Below are 25,729 nucleotides of genomic sequence, written 5' to 3' on the forward strand. Positions count from 1 at the left end.
GAGGATGGGGCTTCCCTGTAGCTCAGACGGTAAAGAACCTGCCTGCAATGCAGGAGACCTGAGTTCGATCCCTGGGTGGGGAAGATCCCCTGGAGAAGGGAATGGCAACCCACTCCAGTATTCTTGCCTGGAGAGTCCCCATGGACAGAGGAACCTGGCGGGCTACGGTCCATGGAGTCGCAAAGAGTTGGACACAATGGAGCAACTAACAGTACAGTGTGGTACTCAAGTGAGGATGGGAATGTTTGCTCCATCCGGCTTCCTGGGTTTGGGGTCGTGCCCCTGGGTCATCTTCTGCCTGTTTTGTGACTGGAGCACAGTGTGGCTCTAAAGCACTCCCCGTGTTATTGTGTTATGTTTCTGCTCTTACTTCCGGGGCCTCTCCAGGTGGATGTCCATGACGGGGGTGAGGTCACCCAGGAAGGCTGATGTTTGAAGTGCAGGGCATGGGGTGTGGTGTGGGCCTTGCCTGGCTGCCGGGTTAGTTCTCACCCAAATCCTGTGTCTGCAGTTGGACTCTAGGGGGCAGAGTCGGACCAGGATCCCTCAAGGAGGCAGGGCTGTTCAGGGTGAAGTCAGATTACAGGCTGGCCTCAGAGATACTGCAGATTCCGGCCCAGACCACCCCAGTGAAGTGAATATTGCAAGAAAGCAAGTCACACGACTGTTCTGGTTTCCCCAGGGTCTCCAAGTTAACTTTATACCATGCTGCAGACTGTGCCGGGCATTAGCTGCTGTCTAAAACGGCGTACATGGCCGGAATTAAGCAGTGCTCCTGCTGCTGCTTGGCAGCTTCAGTTGTGTCTGACTCTTTGCAGCCGTGTGGACTGCAGCCTGCCAGACGCCTCTGTCCATGGGATTCTCTAGGCAAAAATGCTGGAGCGGGTTGCCGTGTCCTCCTCCAGGGGATCTTCCCAACCCAGGGATTGAACCCAGGTGTCCTGCATTGCAGGCAGATTCTTTACCACTGAGGCACCAGGGAAGCCCTAAGTTAAAAATACTTTACTGCTAAAAGGCTTCCCTGGTAACTCAGCTGATAAAGAATCCACCTGCAATGCAGGGAGACCCTGGTTCGATTCCTGGGCCTTTTGACAAGGGATAGGCTACCCACTCCAGTATTCTTGGGCTTCTCTGGTGGCTCAGCTGGTAAAGCATCTGCCTGCAATGCAGGTAGACCTGGGTTCGATCCCTGGGTTGGGAAGACCCCCTGAAGAAGGGAACGGCTACCCACTCCAGTATTCTGGCCTGGAGAATTCTGTGGACTATATAGTCCACGGGGTTGCAAAGAGTCGGACCCAGCTGAGCGACTTTCACTTTATTGCTAAAAAATTTTAACCATCACCTGAGCCTTCAGGGAGTCATGCTAGTAACACCAAAGATCACAGATCACTGTAGCAAACAGATAATAACGAGACACTTCCTTGGCAGTTAAGAGTTAAGACTCTGCACTTCCTTTGCCGGGGGCATAGGTTCAATACCCGGTCAGGGAACTAAGATGCCACATGCTTCACGGTACGATCAAAATAAATAAGTAAAAGGTAATAATGAAGACGTTTGAAATATGATAAGAATACTGTGACGCAGAGACAGAAAGTGAGCAGACGCTGTTGGGAAAATGGTGCCCGTAGACTTGCCCCACGCAAGCTTGCCACACACGTTCGGTCCCCCAGTTGGCCTCAACACCGCAAGGGGGGCCGGGCGGGTGGGGTTTGCTCAGGTGCAGACTCAGCTGCCGGCAGGTGGGGGACTCACAGAGCTTCTGGCGTCACCTCGAGGCAGTGGCTGCTGACCTTCACGCAGACCGTGACTGATAGGTTAGCATCCTCACGTGGCAGTTACGTGACACTTAGCGTTTACAGAGAGCGGTTCCGTTTACCCCTCACTTTGACCTTGTGGGCATTGGCCTCGTCCTGAGGAAGCCGCTTTCGCAGAGGGAAGGGGTGATGGGCTGTGGAAGAAGCAGCGAAGTTAGAGTAGGGTCATGCTGAGCTTCGCTGAAGCCACCATCACGCCATTTGGTCCTTTCTCACACCGGCTCTTAAGAGCCGTGGCTTCCTCATCCGTAAACGGGGATGATGACCATGATTCCCTACGTGCCAGGCACCCTAATCAGTGCTTTACACGTGTTCACTCATTTGCTTCTTACTTTCACCTACGACGCGGGTCAGCACTATCGTCACCCCCATTTCGCAGATGAGGAAGCAAGTTCAGAGAGGTCAAGTAACTTGCCCAGCATCACACAGCAAGTGAGCGGCAGAGCTGGGCCTCGAGCTGCACAGGCTGAGCTTGCCCGCAGCCCCGCCTTGCTGGGCACCCAGAGGAGGGTGTGGGCGGCCCTGGGTAGAAGCACCCCGAGCCCCACCTGGGGGATGCTCTCAGAGACTGCCTTCTCTTTCCCTCTCCCAGGCAGTGCATATCTGAGTCCCTACCTCCACATGCCATGCTTTTTTCTGCCTGGTGATGTTGCTCCAAACGTGAAGCCATGACAAGGGGGATGTGGCTCCTTCATAAAAGGCCCTCGACGTTCATAGGGCCCCAGGGCTTCGAGCCTGGGCTGGGAGAGCCCTTCCCCTCCTGTCCCCAGGAGTGTAATGAGGCAGCCTTGGTCTGGTGGGAGCTGGGGGGAGCCTGGAACCCTGGGCTGCTTGAGCAGCTCGAAAACCACAAATTCGGAGGCGGGACTAGGGGCAGAAAGGTCCCGTAACTTGCTCAGAGACCCACGGTGGCACCACCAGGCCTGGGACCACGGTCACTCGTTCTCCCTGATGTGATTGTCTGCCGTGTGCCAGGCACATGCCAGGCCCTGAGCACCAAGCGGCGATGGAAAAGAGGCAACTCCTGCCTCCCCAAGTAGGGACAGAACTGCAGGTGCCGAGGGGCCAGGCAGCTGGTCTGGAGAGTCAGAGAGGCTCTGCGGGAACTGACACTCTACTTCTGCCTGCAGACGAGCGGGTAGTAGCTTAACTGGGCAGAAGGGAGGCCGGAGTGCTGCGGGCAGAGCACGTGCCCAGGCCCCGAGGTAGACGGGAGCCGGGTGTGGCCAGAACAGTGGGTGAGCGAGACGGTGGCGCGAGACGCACCCGGCAAAGCGGGAAAGGAACAGGGCACTGCCTATGTTAGGTGCAGTGGGAGTCACGCTGGTTATGAAACAGGAGCAGTGTGGTCGATCACCCACCGCGAAGGAGTGCCGCGGTGTAGGGCAGGCAGGCAGCAGGGAAAGTATGGGGGGGGTCCCCGGATTAGAGCGGGTACTCCCATCTCTGCCCATCAGAGTCAGCTCCAGGGTGCCCTGCCCAGGATACCCTCCCACCCGCCGACCCAGCTCCCACGGCCCAGGCACGTCCCCTCACCGCGCCTGTCACAGCTGCCGGTCAATGCGTGCAGCCTCTATTTCCCATTTGACCAGACTCTCAGGCTCAGCACGGCTGGTATTTGGGACTGGGGGTTGTTGTGGGGGGGTGGGGGGGCGTCCTGTACATCGGGTGGGGGTGGGGGGGAGGCGGTGTCAAGCAGCTTCGCTGGTCTCTGCTTTGGAGCTGTCAGAGCCTCCCCTGAACCCTGGTCGGTCCTGACGAGCGGGATGCCTTCAGATGTGTTGGGGTCCCCCAGGGGCGTGTTGGGGGCGGGACGTCGCCCCGGCTGAGAGCCTCTGTGGGGGAGACGGAGCTCGGGGCGGGGCGGTCTGTTCACCGCGCAGAGGACTCCTTCGGCGAGCGGAGGTGAGGCGTCGACGTTCATGGTTCTCATGAGGCACTGTCTTCCAGGATTATGGCAGGAAAAGTGAAGTGGGTCACTGACATCGAGAAGTCGGTGCTGATAAATAACTTTGAGAAGAGAGGATGGGTCCAAGTGACAGAAAACGAGGACTGGAATTTCTACTGGTGAGTATGGAAGCCGGGATCCTGTTGTCGTCCCAGCCCGTTTATGAGTGTGATGGCGGCGCGTCCCGGGACAGAGTGTTCCGCGAAGGCCGGCTGCGCCGGGTGCTGCCTCCGCTGCGCGCCCTCGTCCCGGGCCCTCTGCGCGCAGAGCGGGCGGCCCTGGGGCAGCACGTGCTCCAGTGACGTGGTTGTCCCGAGGCCCGGGGGCGTCTCAGCCCGGCGAGTGTGGTTGCACGGTGTGCATCTGGGTGAGAAACAGGAGCCGCCGCCCCGGGGCCGGTGCTGCTCACAGTGGTGCCCTGTGGCCTGGACCTTGGGGTTCTCTTGGGGAAGTTAGTATCCTGTGGGGTGGCATGGGGAGTGGGGTGGGCTGTGGGGTGATTAGGGGGGTGGGGAGGACTGTGGGGTGATTAGGGGGGTGGGGAGGACTGTGGGGTGGTGTGGGCGGTGGGGAGGACTCTGGGGTGGCGTGGGCGGTGGGGCGGATTGTGGGGGGGTGGGGATGACTGCGGGGAGAGCTTTGGCATGGTGTGGGGGGTGGGGTGGGCTGTGGGGGTGGGGAGGACTGTGGGGTGGTGTTGGGGATGGGGAGGACTGTGGGGTGGTGTGGGGGTGGGGAGGACTGCGGGGTGGGGTGGGGGCTGGGGAGGACTGTGGGAGGGCTCCCTGCTGCCTTTCACTCCATCATTAGGCCAGCAGGGTGCTGGCCGGACTGATTGAGAAACCCCGGAAAGGCCAGTTAGGCTAGAAAGGTGGCGTTTCGGCACCCAGTCCCGGTTGGTGCCCGGCCCAGCTGGGAGCCCTGGAGTCTTCCTGGACTCCTCTCCCTGCCTCACCTCCTCCCACTTCCTCAGGGTGAGCTCCCCTGTCCTGCTCGGTCCAGGCCTGGGCTGCTCCCTCCCTCGGGACAGCCTCCACACCCTTGGCAGGTTACTCACCAGAAGGCTTCCCGACCCTCAGCTGCTCCTGGGTGCACAGGGTGGGAGTGAGGCTTTAGGGTGGGGGCGGGGTCGATGGGGGAGCCCGTCAGGGTCTGCAGGGGCCCTTCCACCCTGACTCTCCCCGGCGGCCACCCAAGGCTCACTCTCCCTGCCGCTGCCCTGAGAGCTGGTCCTCGGCCTCTCTCCAGCCCCTTCCCTTCTCCCTGCCCCCGGTGCAGCAGGTTGCACATTTCCCCCACTAACCCGCTGAGAACACTCTTTCCTTTGCACTTCTCTACACGCCGTGCTTTCTGCCCCTCCTCAGCCCACCCTCCAGAGATGGCGCACCCAGGGGTTAGACGTCCGGGCCCTGGAGCCCGAGCCACTCGTGGCTTCAGCCCGGTGCCTTCACCCCACTGTTCGCGGAGGCCTTGACCTGTCTTCCCAGGTTCGGTTGTTCGAGGTTTCAGGGAGCACGGAACATGAGGTGGTGCCGTCGCGGGGCGGGAGCCCCACCGGCACGTGCTGACACCGTCCCTCATGCGCCAGCACGTGTGCCCTGGAAACCAGCTCTGCCATGTGGGCCCTCGCGGGCTGCCCTGCTCAGGTGGCAGCACACGCCGAGTCTGTGATTTCCCCGCCTGTCCCCTCTGTCGGTGTCCACGCCAATCCTGAAAAGTGAGGACCCGGCCTGGCTTCTCTCAGCCTCCCCGGAGCCTGGCCGGGCCCCGGGCATAGCTCCGGCGGTGGGCGGAGGGATGACATGAGCTGTGCTCCTGACAACACTGAAGTCAGCTGCTCTTTAAAGCTGGTTTCCCCTGCAGGGGCGGGGCCTGCAGGCAGGGAGGGCGTTTGTGAAGTGGGTCAGCACCTGCATATGGTTCGCCTCTCCGAGGTAAAGTGACATCATTTATCCCGAACCCTGTTTCACAGGAGCTCTGCAAGGAAGGCCGAGCACGACAGCGTTTAGCGCGGACAGTGTTTAGTCTTCAGGCTTCTCCTGCCGGGGTGGGGGGTGGGGGGGTTCAGTGCTGCCTTCTTCACGCCGAGAGGGGTTTGGGGAGAAGGGTTTGGGATCGCTTTTATTTTAAAAAAACTTTTTACTTTATATCTGAATGTAGCCCATTAGCAATGCTGGGATGGTTTCAGGTGAACAGCGAAGGGCCTCAGCCATACATATACATGTATCCATTCTCCCGCAGACTCCCCTCCCATCCAGGCTGAGGATGACATAGGGAGCTCTTCTGAACCAAAGAGTGAGAGGAGGAAAGGGCTAACCAGTTTGGCAGGAATTGGATATTTGGAGACCTTGAGAGCTCTCGCTTTAAGCACTAAATGTCCTGGTCAGCTCTTAAAAATTGGTTAGGGAAAATTACTGAAAACAGCTAAATATTAACTGGTTGGGGAAAGGTAAATACAGTAACCAAGCAGATTAAGGTGCAGCCATTAAAATAATTGCGATGGTCGTAAAGCAGTTTGGGAAACTGAATAACAATAAATGTGAAGGAAAACATATTTTGAAATTGTGTTTGTATCCTGACAACTGTGCAAAAACAGCTTACGCATGGGCAGGAAGTAGACCAAGTGTGAAACAGGTAAACAGTGGGCTGGAGGGAGTGACATTGCCAGAGTGACAGCAAGTAGCAAGCACCACAAAACCTAGGGGCCTGGGGACGTCCCTAGAGGGCCAGTGGCTGAGACTCCACACTCCCAATGCAAGGGGCCCAGGTTCAATCCCTGGTCAGGGAACTAGATCCCACATGCCTCAGCTATCCCAAATGCCGCAACGAATGTTGGAAGATCACGCATGTCACAACTAAGACTCAGCATAGCCAAATAAATAAATATTAAAAAACAAAACTTAGGGGTTCGAAACAACCACTTTTTGTTACACATGAGTCTCTCGGTTTGTTGGAGTGGTTCTCTTGGTCTGGCCTGCTTCACTGGGCCTGCGTGGGCTCACTCAGCATCTGCTGTCACCTGGCGGGTCATCCGGGACCTGGCTGGTCTAGAATGCCCTTAGCCAGAACACCAGGGGCTCCTCTCCACAAAAATCTCATATCCCTCCAGCCAGCTAGTCTGGGCTTGTGGGGTGTCAGGAGCTCAAGAGAGAGGTGGCAGCTCTCAAGGCCGTTAAGGGCTAGTCACAGAAATGGCACGGCATCAATGCTGCCATTCTTTTTGGCCAAAGAACTGCATTGAAGTGAAGTGAAACTCGCTCAGTCATGTCTGACTCTTTGCGATTCCGTGAACTATACAGTCCATGGAATTCTCCAGGCCAGAATACTGGAGTGGGTAGCCGTTCCCTTCTCCAGGGGCTCTTCCCAACCCAGGGGTCGAACCCAGGTCTCCCACGTTGCAAGCAGATTCTCTACCAGCTGAGCCACAAGGGAAGCCCAAGAATACTGGAGTAGGTAGCCTATTCCTTCTCCAGCGGATCTTCCCAACCCAGGAATCGAACCAGGGTCTCCTGCATTGCAGGTGGATTCTTTACCAACTGAGCTATCAGGGAAGCCCAAGAAACTGCATTGGGTTGGCCCAAATTCAAGGGGATAGTTATTTTACCTCCTGAAGGGACTTGCCACAAAGTGACATAGAATACAGAACAAGAAGCGTGGAGTATGGGACTCTTAACAGTCAGGCTACACAGTGGGTGAATGTTTCCTTTGCTCCTTGCAGAAGTGTCTGTCACTGGGCCTCAGGAAGACTTGTACAAGGTGAGCTTGGAATAGCTTGTTTTACGGGAAAGCAAAGACGTGGTTGAGGACTACTAGGTTCATGTTAGTAAGACTCAGAAGGCAACTTAGAGAGTTCCTTCTGCCCAAAATAAGGAGAACTAGAGCTTCAGTAAGAATAACTGAAACAGATTGAAATTCATGGTGCATGTTTGAATCTGTGAGTTCATAAACATGCCCCCCAAAAGAACTGAAACCAAACACCATGCCTGCTGCTCAGTCATATCTGACTCTTTGCAACCCCATGAACTGTAGCCTGCCAGGCTCCTCTGTCCATGGGATTCTGCAGGCAAGAATACTGGAGTGGGTTGCCATTTCCTTCTCCAGGGGATCTTCCCAACCCAGGGATCAAACCTGTGTCTCTCGCATCTCCTGCAGTGGCAGGCAGATTCCTTACCGCCCACATAATTTGTGACACATTTGAAATGGCCACAGTGGGGAGCTCCCTGGTGGCCTAGTAGTTAGGGTTCATTGTTTTTCACTACCGTGGCCCAGGTTCAGTCCTTGGCCAGGGAACTGAGATCTCACAAGATGTGCTGTGTAGCCTCTCCCCCTCTACATATAGCCATGTTTTTGATACTACCTCCCTCTGGAGGTGGGGAAGGGCCTTGTCCCCTTCTCCTGAGCTTGGGTGGGTTCTGGGACTGCTTTGACCAGTGGGACACGGTCAGTGTGTTCTGTGTCGGGGCCCAGACCTTAAGAAACCAGCAGCTTCTACTTCCTGTGTGGGAAGCCCAAGCCGGAGCCACGAGCTGCCACATCCTGCCCGTCCCAGGACTGTTGGGCAGGAGAACCCCCAGACCAGCTGGCTGAATCCCCCTGAGTGACCTCAGTGCCGCGAGGGGCCGAGCGCTCAGCCGCGCCCTGCCCAGATTCTTGACCCCACAGAACCTGGAGATAGCATGCCATGGTGGTTATCTTAGGTAGCGAACGTTGGGTCGTTTGTTCTGCAGTGATAGGGGCCCAGAACACAGCTCGTCACACGTCCTTGTCGGGGGGGCGGGTGAGGGAGCCAGCTCACCATTTGGAAAACTGATGCAGGAAAGAAAGTCAGTCAGTCTTCCCTGGAGAAACCCTTCACGGGCTGTCTGAATTGTCCATGAAGGAAAGTTTCTCCTCACAGAAACATTCCTGCCGGTAAATGAAGGGGGAATGACAAAGGAGAATTTTCACCATTTTGTAACCCCTCACGAGACAAGGATCTACGTCTGTGCAGGACGGAAGCCTCTGACCACAGGGCGACCGGGCACTTGCGTGTGGCTGATGCAAACAAAGATGTGTGTGCCTGAGTGTGGTGTACGCTCCCGGTTCTAGCATGGAGAATCGAATGTGAAATTCCTCACCACTAATTTCTATGTTGATTATATGTTGAAATGATAAGATGTTGGACTGTTGTTTGTTGTTCGGTCGCTGAGTTGTGTCCGACTCTTTGCAACCCCACGGACTGCAGCACGCCAGGCTTCCCTGTTCTTCACGGTCTCCCAGAGTTTGCCCCAGCTCGTGTCCATTGAGTCGGTGATGCCATCCAACCATGTCACTGTCTATCGTCCCCTTCTCCTCCTCCTGCCCTCAAACTTTCTCCGCATCAGGGTCTTCTCCAGTGAGTCAGATTAAAATTATTCTTGCCTCTTTAACTTTTGCTTTAATGTGCCCACTAGAAAATTCACCGTGTGACTCAGCTGTGTGGGTCACATTGTATTTCTCTTGGGTGGAGCTGCGGATTAGTCACCGACATCCTGAGGGGAAAGGCTCCAGGCTGGATGTGCCGGCCAGTGGGAGCTCACACTGCCCAGGACACGGCTCCTCCTCCCATCCGCCTGCGGCTCAGCGGTCCTCTCGGCCGGACCCCCAGTTCACAGGACGTGCAGGGCCCCGGGGAGCATGGTAAACAAGGACGCTGGGAGAGCCCCGGCAGGGCAGGCACCCAGTGTCTTCAGCAAATAAATTGCCTAGAAAAAAATTAAGGAAGGTGGGGGAGAATGTATAGATTTATAGACATGTGAGAGGAGAGCAACTAATGAGAAGGTTTGGCTTCTTATTTGCAAAAGCTGTGAAAGGTATTTATCAGACTGTTGGGGAGATTCGAACCCTGAGTAACATTGATGGTATTCAGGAATTACTGCTGCTTTTTTTTTTTTTTTTCTCATTGTGGTTACAGTGTAAAATAGGATATCATATAACATAAAAAGGAGTTCTTGGGGGCCCAGTGACTAAGACTCCACATTCCCAATGCAGGGGGGATCCCTGGCCAGTTTTAGGTTCGAAGGATTCATTAACAAAAGAAACACTCGTTATACACAAACAATTTCAACATTTAATAGAGAATTACTTGACTTAATTTCAATATACAATCATTAAAAGAAGAAAAATAGAAACAAGAGGAAAGTAACAGCACGCACATCGCCAAACTGGGCCAACCAACATCCAGACTTGACGAGCACTGGGATATCCCTCAGTATCTGGAGTGTCAGTTGGGAAAAGGTCCCGGATGGCGTGCCCACCCAATGGGTGAGACTTCAGATTGCAGTTTTGGAGGCTGATATTATCAACGGTTTGTGTAAACTGCAGAAATGCAGCTCTGGTTTTACTTTAACTTTCACCATCCTGTTTCTCTCACCTGGTGAGACAGGATTCTCCTGACCCCAGAGGGCTGGCCAGGCCTCCAGGGGCTCAAGAGAAGATCCAAGGTCCACTCCCTCTCTTATCCAAAGTGCCGCTTGACTTGCTGGTAGCAGTTGATGTGCTTGCAGGCAGGCGTGTAGTTCAGGCAGGGTGAGGAGTCATTCAGAGGCCTGCTCTCCGGCTTCTGAAGCCTGAACAAGACTAATTCCATTTTGACTTCCCTGACAACCGCTAGGGAAGTCCCTGGGGCTTTGATTTTAAGGGGTCCCTGTTCTTCCTGACTTGGGGTGCAGATATTGAGTCAATGAATTTCTTGACTTCATGGTCAGAAAGGGTCTGCCTTTCATTAGTACGATATAGTAATATTATCATTAACTGAGAAACATTTATTGAGCATCTACTCTGTGCCAGAGAGTGTAGCCAGTCAGGGCACGGAATCAGAACAGCCCCCGCCCCAGACTGTTCAGATACAGTCACAGACACGCATCCTGCTGCCATGGGCTGGATCCCTCTGGGCTCAGGTGCAGGGTGGGGACGGGTGAGCTCTGAGGAACATGCTTCCTGGTCGAGGGTTCCTGGGCCTTAATGAGTCTTCCTTCCACGTGGACACACCCTGAGTTTTCATCCCGGATGTCCCTTCTTCGCTTCTCTTTCAGGATGAGCGTGCAGACCATCCGCAATGTCTTTAGTGTCGAAACTGGCTACCGGCTCTCAGATGATCAAATAGTCAACCATTTCCCGAACCACTATGAGCTGACGCGGAAGGACCTGATGGTGAAGAACATCAAGAGATACAGGAAGGAGCTGGAGAAGGAAGGGAGCCCACTGGCGGAGAAGGACGAAAGCGGAAAGTACCTCTACCTGGGTTCGTGTCCTTTCCGCTGGCCTCACCTTTTAAATAAATAGCCGTGGTGTTTTTTTCCCCATCGGCACACGGCACGGGGATGGCAGCTGTTGGTTTTGAGGGATGAATGTGTTTGTGCGAGTTGTGGGCACCTCTTTCTTTCCAAGTGTTTACAGGATACAGAGGAGCAGGGCAGGGGGCGAGGAGGGCTTCAGCTTTGGAATCTTGAGTTTGTGTCAGTGCCTTGGAAATGTGCTCAGGAGGGCAGGGGCCACTCCATGGGCTGCAGACTGCTGGGAGGGATAAATCCTGTGTCTGGGAATGCCTGGAGAGAGCAGTGTGTCCATGCAGCATCCTGGGAGAAAAGCTGGGCTGTCGGAAAGCTTCAGAATCCCTTTGCACACTTGGGGAAAATGATATGTGACTTCTCTGGGCCTCAGTTTCCTTATCTGATAAGTGGGAATAATAGCAACCTCTGCTGAGCTCAGAGGTTGCTGTAGGGATTAAATGATACAGATTTATAAAGTAACTGGCACACATCTAAAAGAGAACTCATTACAGGCAGGCCTCGGAGAGACGGTGGGTTCAGTTTGAGACCACCACAATAAAGCAAATACCACAGTGGGAATTCCCTGGCAGTCCAGTGGTTAGGACTCCATGCTTCCACTGCCAGGGGCCTGGGTTCAATCCCTGGTCAGGGAACTAAAATCCCACAAGCCATGCAGTGCTACCAAAAATAAATAAAAAGAACAAAGTTATAAGAAGTAAATGAAGCAAACGTTGCTATAAAGCAAGTTACATGAATTTTTTTGGTTTCCCACTGCATGTAAAAGTTATCCATGTAAAAGTTATCATTGTGCTAAACTGTAGTCTTGTCAAGTGTGCAATATCATTATGTCTTAAAAAACAATGCACACACCTTCATTTAAAGATACGTTATTACTTAGAAATGCTAACCATCATCTGAACCTTCAGTGAGTTGTCATTTTTTTTGCAGTAGCATTGACTTGGCCAGAAAGTTCCCTTGGGTTTTTCCATAAGTCTCAGCCCACCCAGTAACATCAAGATTGCTTAGCATAGTTCACCAAACACAATAGCAAACATAATAATGAAAAAGTTGGAAATACTGTGAGAATTACCAGAATGTGACAGAGAAACACAAAGGGAGCCAACGCTGTTGGAAAAAATCGTGCCAGCAGACTTGCTCCATGCCGGGTTGCCACAAACCTTCATTTTGTAAAAAAAAAAACACATTATCTGTGAAGCGCAATAAAACAAGGTGTACCCGTCTCACATGGATTGAACGGCGGAAGCCCTTGCTCCATCAGATGCTGGGCAGGGGGCGCGAGGTAACGACACAGGCTCTGAAAAGGCAGTGGCGGTGTTTTTCTCCCTGTGGCCCCTGTTGGGCTGACTCATCGCTGTCCCCTCTCCCGTATCCTCAGACTTTGTCCCCGTCACCTACATGCTGCCCGCCGACTACAACCTGTTCGTGGAGGAGTTCCGGAAAAGCCCCTCGAGTACCTGGATTATGAAACCCTGTGGCAAAGCCCAGGGAAAGGGCATCTTCCTGATCAACAAGCTCTCACAGATCAAGAAATGGTCCCGGGACAGCAAAACATCTTCGTAAGTAGACAGGTGTCCCGTGCGCTTTGCAGCAGCTGTCTCATGTCGTTAGGCTTTGGCCAGGGGCTGGTGGGCTGGGCGAGGATGGGGGCGGGGGCTTGCTTGCTTTCCCGGGTGTGAAGCCGTTGTGCAGGTGTACACCTGGCGGCAGGGCAAGGCCCTGTGGCCACAGTAGCATCACCAGGCATAGAGTCTCACCTGGAGAGAGGTGTGTGAACCAGGGGAAGGTCGCAGGAGCAGGGAGCCTTGCCAGCTGCTCTTTGTTCTGAAAGCTGGGGGGAGGCCCGTCCAGTCCTGGCACTTCTGAGGTGGCAAAGCATGTCCTTAACCCCTGGGTGCCTGGGCTTGCGCCTCTGTCTGACACTCACCGCCTGAGTCAGTTTTGTTGTATAGACTCTCGGGGTTTTCATCTGGGTAAACTGGGGACACAGTGGCACCAGCCTCCTGGGGGCGAGTTGGAGATGGACCCGAGCACCGGGCAGTGTGTGTGGCCAGGGTAAGAGAAGACCTAGGTGCAGTCAGGTCAGGCCTCCTCCCTGGGCTGGGGGCTCCTTGGAGCAGAGGACCTCCGGAGATTTAGTCTGAGCCTCACTCCTTGCCTTTGTGAGGTTCTTCACTGCTGGGGAGTGCCTGGACCATGGGTGCCACCCTTTAGGGGTGGGCGATGTCAGGATTTCCCAGGAATGGCAGGGACATCGCCTCGTGTCCTGCATTGAAGTCTGACCGCGTGATGCCAGCCCCCAGGGGTTCCTCTATGGATACTGCCCCCACCCCCCCAGCCCCTGTTTCCTCCCCACGAACCAGCCTGTCACCTGATGAATGGCAGCAAGCTTGTCACCAGCCAACTAAAGATCTCTGGTCTTTTATTTTTTTTTTTGAGTTTAGAAAATTTTAGTTTCTTTTTTTTTTTCCATTTATTTTTATTAGTTGGAAGCTAATTACTTTACAGTATTATAGTGGTTTTTGCCATACATTGATATGAATCAGCCATAGATCTCTGGTCTTTTAAAATTTATTTTATTGAGGTAAGGCTGATTTATAATGTTGTGTTAATTTCTGCTGTTCAGCAAAGTGATTCAGTTATATATATATATTTTTCATATTATTTTCCGTGATGGTTTATCACAGGATATTGAATATAGTTCCTGTGCACTACAGTAGGACCTTGTTTATCCATTCTGTATATAATATTAATGCCACTGCTGATGGCCAAACTCCCCAACCATCTCTCCTTGATCCCCTCTCCCCCTTGGCAACCTCAGGTCTGTTCTCTATGAAAGCCCTCTGATGTTTGCATCTAAGCTCAGCCTTCTCTGCCGCACCCAGGTTCATGACTCAGTCCACCAAGGAAGCCTACGTGATCTCTCTGTACATTAACAACCCGTTACTAATCGGCGGCAGGAAGTTCGACCTGCGCCTGTACGTTCTGGTGTCTACGTACCGCCCGCTGCGCTGCTACATGTAAGAGCTGGGGGTTTGCTTCCATCCTTAAAACTGTGCTTTGAGAATTCCCTGGCAGTGCCCTGGTTAGGACTCAGTGCTTCCACTGCAGGGGACCTGGGTTTGATCCCTGGTCAGAGATTAAGATCCTGCAAGCCACAAGGTGTGGCCAAAAAAAAAAGACCAATCTGACATGACACCTCCTACCCCTCAGGACCCTTGCAGGGGTTGGTAGGTTGGTCGTTGGTCAAGCTCCCCGAGCTTGCAGTGCCTGGCACAGGGTCTGTGTTGAGTAAGACGGTGGCTTTGACAGTGATGTGAATCTTGAAAATAAGAAGCAACTCTCTTAACCTTGCAAACATACACAGAGAGAGAAACCAGACCCAGCAGGCCACGTGTTGTACAGTTCCGCTTCCACAACATGCCCAGAATAGGCAGAACCATGGGAACAGAAAGAAGCTTGGTATTTGCCCAGCACTGGGATTGGGAAGTGACTGCAGCTGGTCACAGGGTTTCCTTCTGGAGTGACGCAGATTTGTAATGGTGATCATTGCACAACTCTGAATATACTCAAAACCGTTGAGTTGTACACTTAAAGTGGATGAGTTTTATGGCATATAAATTATATCTTAATAAACCCCTTATTTTAAAAAGAACCATAAAAATTTTACAAGGTAACTCTTCTAAAAGATCAAAACGAAAAGCAGCTTTTTTTTTTTTTGCAATTTTTTGTCTTTATCTATATGTTTGTTTATTTTAAACTTTTTATTTTGTGTTGGGGTATAGCCGATTAATAATGCTGTAAAGTTTTCAGGTGAATAGTGGAGGGACTCAGCCATACATATACCTGTATCCATTCTCCCCCAAATGCCCCTCCCATCCAGGCTACCATATAAGCTTTGAGCAGAGTCCCCTGTGCTATATAGGAGGTCCTTATTGGTTATTCACTTTAAATATAGCAACGTGTACATGTCCATCTGAAACCCCCTAACTATCCCTTCCCCATCCTTCCCCCAACCCCTGACAATCATATGTGGGTTCTCTTGAGTCTGTGAGTCTCTTTATATTTTGTACATAAGTTCATTTGTATCGTTTCTTTTCAGATTCCACATGTAAGGGATGTCATATGGTATTTCTCCTTCTCTGTCTGACTCACTTCACTCAGTATGACCATCTCTAGGTACATCCGTGTTGGCAGCTCTTTTAAGACAAAAAAGTGTGCTGTTTTGTTTATGCTTGTCCTCAGAGCATTGAGTTAACCCGCATTCCCACCTAGGTATAAACTTGGATTTTGCCGCTTCTGCACAGTGAAATACACCCCGAGCACCAGTGAGCTAGACAACATGTTTGTCCACCTCACCAATGTCGCCATTCAGAAACACGGGGTAAGTGTTGCTTCTCAGCTGAGCGTAAGGAAACGGACTGATGTCGTGGGTTTCTTTGTTTTTCTCTTTGCAGGACAGGGTGGGTGGGTAGAAGAGTTGTATTCAAGATGCCCTGGCGCTGATGAGGGGGAGCCCCAGGCATCCAGTTTGGTTGCCCAAGCTGAGTGCCAGCCTGTGTCGGGGTGGGGCACTTGGAGAAAGAAGATCCCATGTCCAAGCCCTGTCTTTCTAGTTCTGTGACCTTGGGGACAAGTTAACTGAGTGTCAGAGCCCCAGTCTCTCCAGTTGTGAAAGGAGGTAATATCTTCACCTTATGGCTGTTGGGAGGATTATAGGAGAGGATTCGTGCATGGTCATTCACTCACTGAGCACCTGCCTGGGTTGGCCCCATACTAAGGGCTACAGTGATGGGCGGTATTCCCAGGTGGCTCAGGGGTAAAGAAGCCGCCTGCCAATGCAGAAGATGCAAGACACACGGGTTTGATCCCTAGGCCCGGAAGATCCCCTGGAGAAGGAAATGGCAACCCACTCCAGCATTCTCACCTGGGAAATCCCATGAACCGAGGAGCCTGGCGGGCTCCAGTCCACGGGGCCGCAGGAGTCAGACACGACATAGTGACTAAACCACAACCACCACCACCACCATCACCTCAACAAAATCCTAAACCTGTAGTTCACACACAGAGCGCCGGGTCTTACACAACCACCAGTTGGCTTTGTCTCTGTACATTTCCCTGATGGCTCAAGCGGCAAAGAATTCGCCCGCAAGGCAGGAGATACAGGAGATGTGGGTTTGATCCTTCGATCGGGAAGATCCCCTGGAGGAGAAAATGGCAACCCACTCCAGTATTTTTTTCTAGAGAATCCCATGGACAGAGGAGCCTGATAGGCTACAGTCCATGGGGTCAGAAAGAGTCGGACGTGACTGAGCGCACACACACACGCACAGTGATGGGAAGAAATTCCCTTGATCTCTGCTCTCATGGAGCCCAGAGCCCGCAGGGGAGACGGTTGTCCAGTAATCGTGTGGAGGAACATGTCACAAACAGTTTGCGTACTCTGAAGGTAGAGACCCAGAGCCAGAGGAGCTTGGAATGAAGGCTCCCGGAGGCCAGCTGGCCAGAGGCTGCTGTGCAGAAGCAGGCTTGAGCAGACACCTGAAGTCTGAGCCAAGGGTTCCCCAGGTGGAGGTGCAGATAGAACATTCTAGCAGAGCGCACAGCCCGTGCCCAAGGAGCATTGCAGGAGCTGAAAGCGGTCAAGGCCGCTGGAGCCCCGAGTGAGGGTGCTGGCGAGAGAGAGCCCTGGGGAGGCCAGTGAAGGCTGGGACATGGGGCGCTGTGCCCAGGCTCTGACCCAGTCCTGGCGAACAAGTCCCAGAGGTCTCATTTATCTGTGAAAGACCCTCTTCTACTTGCATCTTGCTTGAATGGAAGCCTGAATACCCTGGTCTTTTTCTGTAATTGGAGTAGAAAAAGGGTAAATATTGATCGAAAACAAGCTTTTCTGAGTAACTCTACTGAAGAATTTGGTCAGACACGCCTGGGCTCGATCCGATGTCCATGACTCACCCGCGGTGTGACCTGGGCAAGTCACCCAGCCGCCCTCGCAGACAGCAGCCCTGGTTTTTACCTTGCTGGTCGTGAAATGATGTGACCACGGCCACCTGTCACTGAGGGTGGCAGGAGGCTTCCATGTGAGGCCGACCCCACGTCACCTGCCCATCAGGTTTTTCTGAGAGCAGCATCATTACAAGGTTCACAGTTAGAGGAGAAGGGGTAATGCGATCAAGATGTCATATTCACAAGAACAGGAAAGAGATCTTTCAGGTGACACAGCACAGAACTTACCAGCCTTTTGGGGACAGCTGAGCAGCGACGCCAGACCCTTCGTAGCCAAGTAGCACGTTCCCAGAAGTCTGGGCGGAGCTGGGAAATGACAGTGACTGACCTCTTGTCCTGAGGACAGTGCAGTGTGTTGGCCTGCAAAGCCGCCTCGGTCTGGGGGTGCCAGACCGAAATTGGGAGGGTGGTCTCATCTGACGAGGCTTCTCAGGACATCAGTCGCTAGGTCACTATTTCCATCAATCATTCTTTTTTTTTTTTTAATTTTGGCTGCATCACTTGGCATGCGGGATCTTAGTTCCCCAACCAGGGGTCGAACCTGCACCCCCTGCATTGGAAGTGCACAGTCTTAACCACTAGACCACCAGGGAGGTCCCCAGAAACCATTCTTTTAAAACGGCAGAAGAGAGAGCAGAAGCAATACGTCAACCTGACATCTCTCCATGACCCAGATGCAGCAGTACTTGCCACATTGATCCTATTTGTAAATGCTTTGCTTTTTAGCGTAGAAAAGTGCTTACTCTGAGAAACCTCTGTTTCAGCCTTGCATGGCTCTAGTTTAGCATTGCAGAGAGAACCGATGTTATATTGAACACAGAAAGGCTGTGAAGCAGCATGTCTGCCTGTCCACCCGGGGCCCCCTGGGTGCAGAGCACCACCCTGCACTCCGTACCAGGATGGCAAGACAGTCCCTGCCCTCAGGAGATTCAGAATCCACCCAGAGGGGCCGATTGCAAAGGACTGCCTGTAACAGAATGTCAGGAGACCTCAGAGCTGCCCTGGGAGTGCCCGCCAGGAGGCTAAATTCATCCTGACTGCTGGAGGGTTTCCCATGGTGGAGGATGAGCAAGAGAAGGAGATCAGAGACCAGGGCCAGGTCCTGAAATGCAGCTTTGCAAGCTGATAGGAGAACAGTGCTGTGAGATCATTCTGATAAAATAACGATCCTACAGGCCGCAAACAGATATGTAGTCGCGTTTTATATATCTGTGCATGTGGCAGTGTTTTGCATAAAGTGTATACTTCACGCCTCTAGAATTTTTTTTTAAGTAAGCACATTTTTCTCGATGGTAAAAAGAATCTGTGACTGGAAAAGGAAAGGTACTGCTGGACAGTTAGCCTAGTTTTTCCTATGATTTCTCTTAGGGATGTTGTTGTTAGTCAGTCATGTCTGACTCTTTACGACCCCATGGACTGTAGCCCGCCAGGCTCCTCTGTCCATGGGATTTCCCAGGCAAGAATATTGGAGTATATAGCCATTTCCTTCTCCAGGGGATCTTCCCAGGGACCAAATCTGCGTCTCCTGCATTGGCAGGTGGATTCTTTACCCCTGAGCCACCGGGGAAGCCCGATGTGTAATCTAGAGGTGATTTAAAGGACACGGGAGATGGGGAGGATGTGTGTAGGTTACACGCAAACGCTGTGCCATTTCTTGTAAGGGATTTTGGCATCCAGGGATTTTGGACTCTGAGGGAGCCCTGGAACCAGTCCCCTGAGGATACCCAGGGATGACTGTATTTTAAGAACACACATCTCAGATCCCCAAGGGGCGCAGCCCACGTGCCTTGCCCCCGGGGAGCCTGCCCCCATGGGGGAGGGCCCCAGGAAATGCTCAAGGGTGAGTACAAGCTCTGGGTTATTCCCGCCCCCCCCCCCATTTCCGTGGCCAGGAGGACTACAACCACATCCACGGGGGCAAGTGGACCGTGAACAACCTGCGGCTCTACCTGGAGAGCACCCGAGGCAAGGAGGTGACCAGCAAGCTGTTTGACGAGATCCACTGGATCATCGTGCAGTCCCTGAAGGCCGTGGCGGTGAGCCCTGCGGTGGGAATCGGGGGAGCCCCGGGAGCAGAGAGAGCGAGGAGACAGCACAAACCCGGGAAGCGTTTGGGATTGGGGAGCACTCATGGCTCTTTGCTAAAACCACCAGTTTTTATGGCCTTAACCTCCTGCAGCCGCGGCCTCGGAACCTCCACAGACGGGCCGGGTCCCCTGGACGTCCGTCACCCCTGGCTCTTCTGTGCCCCCTGAGTGGAGAGTGAGCCTTTGTCACAGGCCGCAGCTTTGGAGATAGGCTTCTCAGCAGCCCCCTTGTCTTTAGGTCTCCTGCTCTGCTGTTTCATGGACATTTAGGGCGGGAGCGACCCCCTCTTTTTTACTTATGTTCCCTCTCTGTTGGCTGGTTTGTGGTTTTTCTGCTTTATTTTACTGTCCTAAAGCAGGTGCACATCTGTTTTCCAAGGAAAAGAAAAGAATGCACCTTGGAGCACCAGCATGCAGGCTGCTAGTTTTAGTGCAGAAGGCAGACTGGAGGAGGTGGCCACACTCTGGGGGCTGAGGGGCCATAGACAGAGCTTCACTCCCCGACTCGGAAGCGTGGGGAGACGAGCTCTTTTGGAGGAAGGGTGATATGGGCTTGGCAGCGAGGTGGATGTGTGTGAAAATACATAGGTTACACATAACCTTCTCAGTGGAAGACTAAGGTCTTCCCCCACCCCCTGTTCTTTCTTTCTTTATTTTTTTGGCCAGGGCACAGGACCTGTGAGATCTTAGTTCTCCAACCAGGGACTGAACCCAGGCCCACGGCGGTGAGAGCACCGAGTCCTTACCACCGGACCGCCAGGGAATTCCCTCTCCCTTTTTTTTTTAAAGCAAAATATATCTGTTTGGCTGGGCTGGGTGTCAGTTTCATCATGCAAAATCAGTTTTGGCGCGTGGGATCTTGTTTCCTGAATGGGGATCAATCCCGGGTCGCCTGCATTGGGAGCACCACTGGGCCATCAGGGGAGACCTCCAACTCCCATTTTTATCTCTGAAAATGGCAGTTTATACTGTTTCCCCTATGTGTGGAAAGCTTTGTTGAAACAGCCCGGTAAATTATGGACGGAAAAGTGGCGCTTCTGGTGGCCACCCTGGCTTTCCCGCGTCTTGAATCGAGCTCTTCCTGTTTCATCAAGTGCTCCAGAGCCCTGCCAGCTCCTCCGGTCTGCGTCTCGGGCTCACAGGGCAGACGCGACAGGGAAGAACGCGGGGCCTGGCTGGTCTAGTTCACTGTCAGAGACGTCTCTGGGGCCACATTCCATGTCTCTTACCCCACGGAAGCCACGTCTTGAACTTCGACGCTTGGGTGGGGGTCACGGTGGGGATGTGTGTGGAGTCCTGGACTCAGATTTCAAGCCAGGCTGTAACACAGGTGATGTGGGCGCCTTAGTGCCTGGTTAAACCAGCTCCCTCCACCTCCTTCCTGGCCGGCCTCAGTCCCCCTGGCTGGCTGAGCTCTGAGAAATCTGAGACAGTTCGTGGCTGTCTAATTAAGAACGCCTGTACCCTGGCCCCGGGTGGTCAGCCGTCTCGAGGCCGGCTTCCCTGGCAGGTGCCTCTGAGGGTCTTCTTCTGCGCTTTGGCCTCGAGCTGAAAAGCTGTGGCGTTTCTAAGACTCTGAGGGTTTGGGGAGCAGGGATTCATTTATTCCGTTTTTATTCATTTAGCCACTATTTGTTGCCTTGTTTTTACCAAGTGTGTTGCCCTCTGGGAATTTAGGGGAGAGATAGTCAGGGAGACAGGCGGCTGCGGTACCTTGTGAGAAGGGCCTGGTGCGGGGAGCGGACCACGTCGGGGACCCAGACCCCCAGGATATGGGATGTGGGACAGGATGGAGAAGCTGGGAGCCACAGCTTGGGGGCAGGATGCTCGGAGGGCCAGAGACAGTGGGGCTGGGGGATGACAGAGGGTTGTGACTTCCTGTTCAGCAGAGGCTCTTTGCGACTGTGGTGTGGGCAGTACCCGGGTCAGGACACCAGAATTCAGTGGAAATGCAGTGGTTCCACTAGATTTCCATGTGATGAAACAACCTCCCCCCAGCCTGGTTTTCCTCCAACAAGTGGGGCTGCACTGGGCTCCCCGCTCCTTAGGTGTTTTCCTGTTCTTAATCCGTGTACTAAGTAGAGTCACGCACCACTGCCGGGTCAGAAGCCCTCACGGTCCTCACGGTTGTGTCTGTGTTTCTCCCTCGCCGTGGGGTGCAGAGACAACCCCGGGCAGCACCACTGTGTGCTGGCCTGCTCCCAGAGAAGGCAGCGTGGAATCTGTGTTGTAAACAAGCAGCTGGTGGGTTTTTTATACAATTGGAGAATAGTTTATAAAGTGGAATTAAAAACCGAGAAGAGCATCCAGAAGTCTTAAGTAAATGGATTTGACTTTTGTCACAGAGAACAGAGGTTCATAAGCTGCATCCCAATGGGCCTGTGAAGGGACTGGCAGCCTCATGGGCCCTGTGCGTGTGTGCATGCACGTGTGTGTGTGTGTGTGTGCATGCATGCATGTATGTCTGTGTATGTCTGTGTGTGTGTCCCTGTGTGTGCGTGCATGTGTGTGTGCGCGTGCATGTGTGTATGTCTGTGCGCGTGTGTGTCTCTGTGTGTGTGCGTGAGTATATGTGTGTGTTTGCATGCACGTGTGTGTGTGCATGTGTGCATGTATGTGTGTCTGTGTGTATGTGTGCGTGTGAATGTGTGTGTGTATGTGTGTCTCTGTATGTGTGTGTATGTCTCTGTGTGTGCATGTGTGTGTGTCTGTGTGTGCATATGTGTGTGTGTCTCTGTGTGTGCATGTGTGTGTGTCTCTGTATGTGTGTGTGTGTGCGTGTGTGTGTGTGTGTGTGAGTGTGTGTGTGAGTGTCGAGGCTGCATAGGCCTGAACTCCGGGTGCCCAGACTTGGAGCTGGACTTCTGTCCACTCCAAGGACAGTCTTGTGCCAGTGGAGACCTTCATTGCTGGTCATTGAGCCTCTGATGAGTGAGACACAGTGGTTGCTTCCCGAATGCCTGTTCTGAGGTTGAGGGGAGCGTCCACCATGGAGCCCCACGGAGAGGGAGCGGGGCGGGGAAGGGGGAGGCGGAGAGCCACTGGTCTCAGAAGTGAGACCCACGCGTGATGTGTCGCCCGTGCACGACGTCAGGGGTCTCGGCCGGGCCCGCAAGCCTGGCTCTAACCGCCGTCCTCTCCCCGCAGCCCGTGATGAACAACGACAAGCACTGCTTTGAGTGCTACGGCTACGACATCATCATCGACGACAAGCTGAAGCCCTGGCTGATCGAGGTACCCGCGCCCCACGACCTGGCACCTGGCCACCCCACGGCCTCCCCGCGCTCCTGCCCATGCCGACTCCGAGGCCCCAGGCCGGGGCGGGTGGAGACGGGGGCGGTGGGACCAGGGCAGGTGCTCAAGTCTGAGGGTTTGCTGATGGCTGGGAAATGTGCACACTGCCGTCAATCACCTCCTGCAAGCCCAGCCCAGAGAGCCAGAGCCAGCAGCTCTACTTCCTTTTTTTTGGGTTTTTTTTTTTTTGACCACACTGTGCAGCTTGTGGGGATCTTTGTTCCCTGACCAGGGATCGAACCTCTGGAAGCTTGGAGTCCTAACCACTGGACCACCAGGGAATTCCTCAGAAGTACTTTTATTTATTTTATTTTTCTCCCCCTTCCAGATGGGTCCTTCTGGGTGAGTCCAGCTCCACAGGCCCCCACCCTGTCCTCTTGGGGGACACTGTTCCCATTCAGGAAGGAAGTTCACAGCCCCGAAAGTCCTGGGAGGCAACAGCATTCTATCCAGAGATAAGGAACGCTGTACTCTCGGGACAAAGGCTTAGTTTGGAAGTGGACTTATCTGCCCATCTGAAGGCGCAGACAGGATGTAGTGATGGCTGTTCTAGAAAGCAGGGGGTGCATGTGCTCTTTTCCTGGCTGGCATGTCCATCAAGGACCAGACACAGAGTCCACCTTGCTGGGTGGTCCTGCTTTGCTCTGCTGCCAGGGAGAGGGGCATGGGGCCGCGGGCAGTGACGGCGCAGGCTTCCACTCTGCCTGCTCATCTCCTTGTGTGACCCACGAGGCGGGTGCAGCTCATGCCCTTCAGCTCAGGCTGTTTCCAGCCAAAGCTGAGTCTCCTGAACAAGTCATCATGAGCGGTCCTCGCAGGGAAAGTGGGGACCTCACAAGAAGCTGCTGGGAGAGCCAGGTTACAGGAGAAAGAGGTGTGCGTGCGTGTGTGTGTGTGTGTGTAGACATATGTACATGTAGAAAGATAGCCGGGCTAGTGGTAAAGATCTTGCCTTGCCTGTCTCCAGCAGGAGACATAAGAGGGGCGGGTTTGATCCCTGGTTTGGGAAGATCCCCTGGAGGAGGGCATGCTACCCACTCCAGTATTCTTGCCTGGAGAATCCCATGGACAGGGGAGCCTGGCGGGCTACAATCCATGGGGTCACAAAGAGTCGGACATGACTGAAGTGACTTAGCACACCTGCAGAGAAGTGGCAAAGTCAGTCTTAACTGCAGACATAAAGTAATTTATATTTCCTTTTCCTCCATCTTCAGTTCAGTCGCTCACTTGTGTCTGCCTCTTTGTGATCCCACGGACTGCAGCACTTCAGGCCTCCCTGTCCATCACCAACTCCTGAAGCTTGCTCAAACTCATGTCCATCAACATGAAGTTCCTCTATCTTACATAGCTTCAATGGAAGTCAAGCTTTCCTTGATGAACTAGCATCTTAACTGTGAAGGTTTTTTTTTTTTTAAATAATAGATCTGAACTGTAACATGTCTGTAATGAGAATCACAGGATGGCATGATAAAGCACAGTGGTAATTTCCAGGGCACCCGAGCTCCGCACCGCCCCTGCCACTGTACACATCAGCCGCCTCGCCGGCAGCACAGACACACGGTCTGACCATTCGGGGGAAGAACCTGAACAACTTTCAGATTTGCTGCCTCTTCCCCCCCAGGCCCGAGAAAGCGGCCGACCAAGGTCGTTACAACTGTGCGCAAAGTGAGAATCGATAGGCGCTGACTGAGGGCCCGCGGGACTCGGCAGAGTGAACGTCTGTGCTCGGTGACTTCGCTTGCCTCCCCAGAGGCCGCTGGGACTAACTCTCCACTTTTGGATGGGCTTCTGCTCTGGTCAGAGTGTTGCTTTGCTGGCCAGGCAGCACACAGGTGCACTTCCTTTTACTTCAGCCCACGATGCTGCTCGATCAGGGTCAGGGGGTCACTGATGTCAGCAAAGCTCTGGGCAGCTCTCCATGCTAAGGACGGTGCTCACCACACAGGTAGATGCTGAAGTTATATTTGTGGTGGACGTTGACCCAAGATCTGTATTTGTGTGGTGACTGATTTGTAGGTTCTGTTCCTAATCCTGTCTTTAAATATTATTATGATGACTATTTTCTTTTTCTTGGCCGAGCTGCACAGTTTGTGGGATCTTAGTTCCCTGACCGGGGATCGAACCTGGGACCCCAGCCGTGAAAGTGCCAGGTCCTAACCACTGGACTCCCAAAGAATTCCCCAAGTTATATTTCACCTAAAGAAATAGATCAGGAAGTGCTTCCTGAAGGTGTTAGGTATGACAGTGTAAGGCGACAGCCTTACCTGCGCTGTGGGGTGGCCAGTGTTTGCTTCTGCCCTGCTTACCTGCACCCCAGGGTAGGTAGGTGATCCAGCTGAAGGGCATGGTCTCTCTCCTCTCCTCTCGCAGGTCAACGCGTCCCCATCCCTCACCTCCAGCACTGCTAATGACCGAATCCTTAAGTACAACCTGATCAACGACACCCTCAACATCGCGGTCCCTAATGGTGAAATTCCAGACTGTAAATGGAACAAGTCACCCCCAAAGGAAGTCCTCGGCAATTATGAAATCCTGTGAGTTCATGGGTTTGTGCCATTGGCCGCGTGAGTGTCAGATTGGTGTGGCGGGGGGTGGGGGGCGTGCCAGGGCCCAACTGGGATTTTCTAGGCATATGTGGACTTGCCTTATCAGGTAGAGTATTTTGCCTTTTGATGTTATGGGAAAGATCTTGTTGCTGACAAGTGTTGGGTGCTGAACCAGGCCTTTGTCTAGTCTCATGCATGAGAAATATTAACAAAGCATTGGCCAGGTGAGCTGTCAAGGCGGAGCTAGTCACTCACCATGGAGCAGTGGCCAGCCACGCCTGGTCCACCCCCAAGACCCATGTGACACGAGGAGCTCAGTCTGCACACCTTTGAAAGTATTACTCGCTCAGTCACGTCCACCTTTTTGCGACCCCGCCGACTATAGCCCACCAGGCTCCTCTGTCCAGGGGATTCTCCAGGCAAGAATACTGGAGTGGTTTACCGTTCCCTTCCCCAGGGGATCTTCCCTACCCAGAATTCGAACCTGGATCTCCAGCATCACAGGTGGGTTCTTTACCGCCTGAGCCACAGGGGAACCTGGTGCACACCTTTCAGTGGGGATAATACAGCTGAGAGGAAGGCAGATACATTTAGGGCCTGACACCCGTTGTCACAGCTCGTTTCCCCGGAAGCCTTGTGAGGTGAGGGTTGTTACCGGCTCCCTTTTACACAAAAGGAAACAAAGGCTCGGAGGGATACGTGGCACCCTGGTAGTGACATAAAGTGG

At 53.4% G+C, this 25,729-nt stretch overlaps 1 protein-coding gene across 8 annotated transcripts in view; it reads left to right on the forward strand.

The window, feature by feature from the left end:
* The window catches only part of TTLL1 (tubulin tyrosine ligase like 1), a 35,650-nt gene that overhangs the window by 5,232 nt on the left and 4,689 nt on the right, over positions 1 to 25,729 (forward strand). For 4 of the 8 annotated variants that reach the window (XM_043882062.1, XM_043882061.1, XM_043882064.1 and 1 more), the window contains 8 exons: positions 3,765 to 3,881; positions 10,815 to 11,023; positions 12,448 to 12,628; positions 13,955 to 14,089; positions 15,345 to 15,453; positions 18,968 to 19,111; positions 22,310 to 22,396; positions 24,827 to 24,990. In XM_043882062.1, coding sequence (XP_043737997.1) covers positions 3,769 to 3,881; positions 10,815 to 11,023; positions 12,448 to 12,628; positions 13,955 to 14,089; positions 15,345 to 15,453; positions 18,968 to 19,111; positions 22,310 to 22,396; positions 24,827 to 24,990 — 1,142 coding nt within the window. In that variant the 5' untranslated portion in view covers positions 3,765 to 3,768. Of the gene's footprint in view, positions 1 to 3,271; positions 3,429 to 3,764; positions 3,882 to 10,814; positions 11,024 to 12,447; positions 12,629 to 13,954; positions 14,090 to 15,344; positions 15,454 to 18,967; positions 19,112 to 22,309; positions 22,397 to 24,077; positions 24,289 to 24,826; positions 24,991 to 25,729 lie in introns of those variants that run through there. The other 4 variants (XM_043882066.1, XM_043882063.1, XM_043882067.1 and 1 more) reach the window with 2 other exon arrangements.

This window comes from Cervus elaphus, chromosome 22 (genome assembly GCF_910594005.1).
Source record: "Cervus elaphus chromosome 22, mCerEla1.1, whole genome shotgun sequence".
NCBI classification, from domain to species: domain Eukaryota; kingdom Metazoa; phylum Chordata; class Mammalia; order Artiodactyla; family Cervidae; genus Cervus; species Cervus elaphus.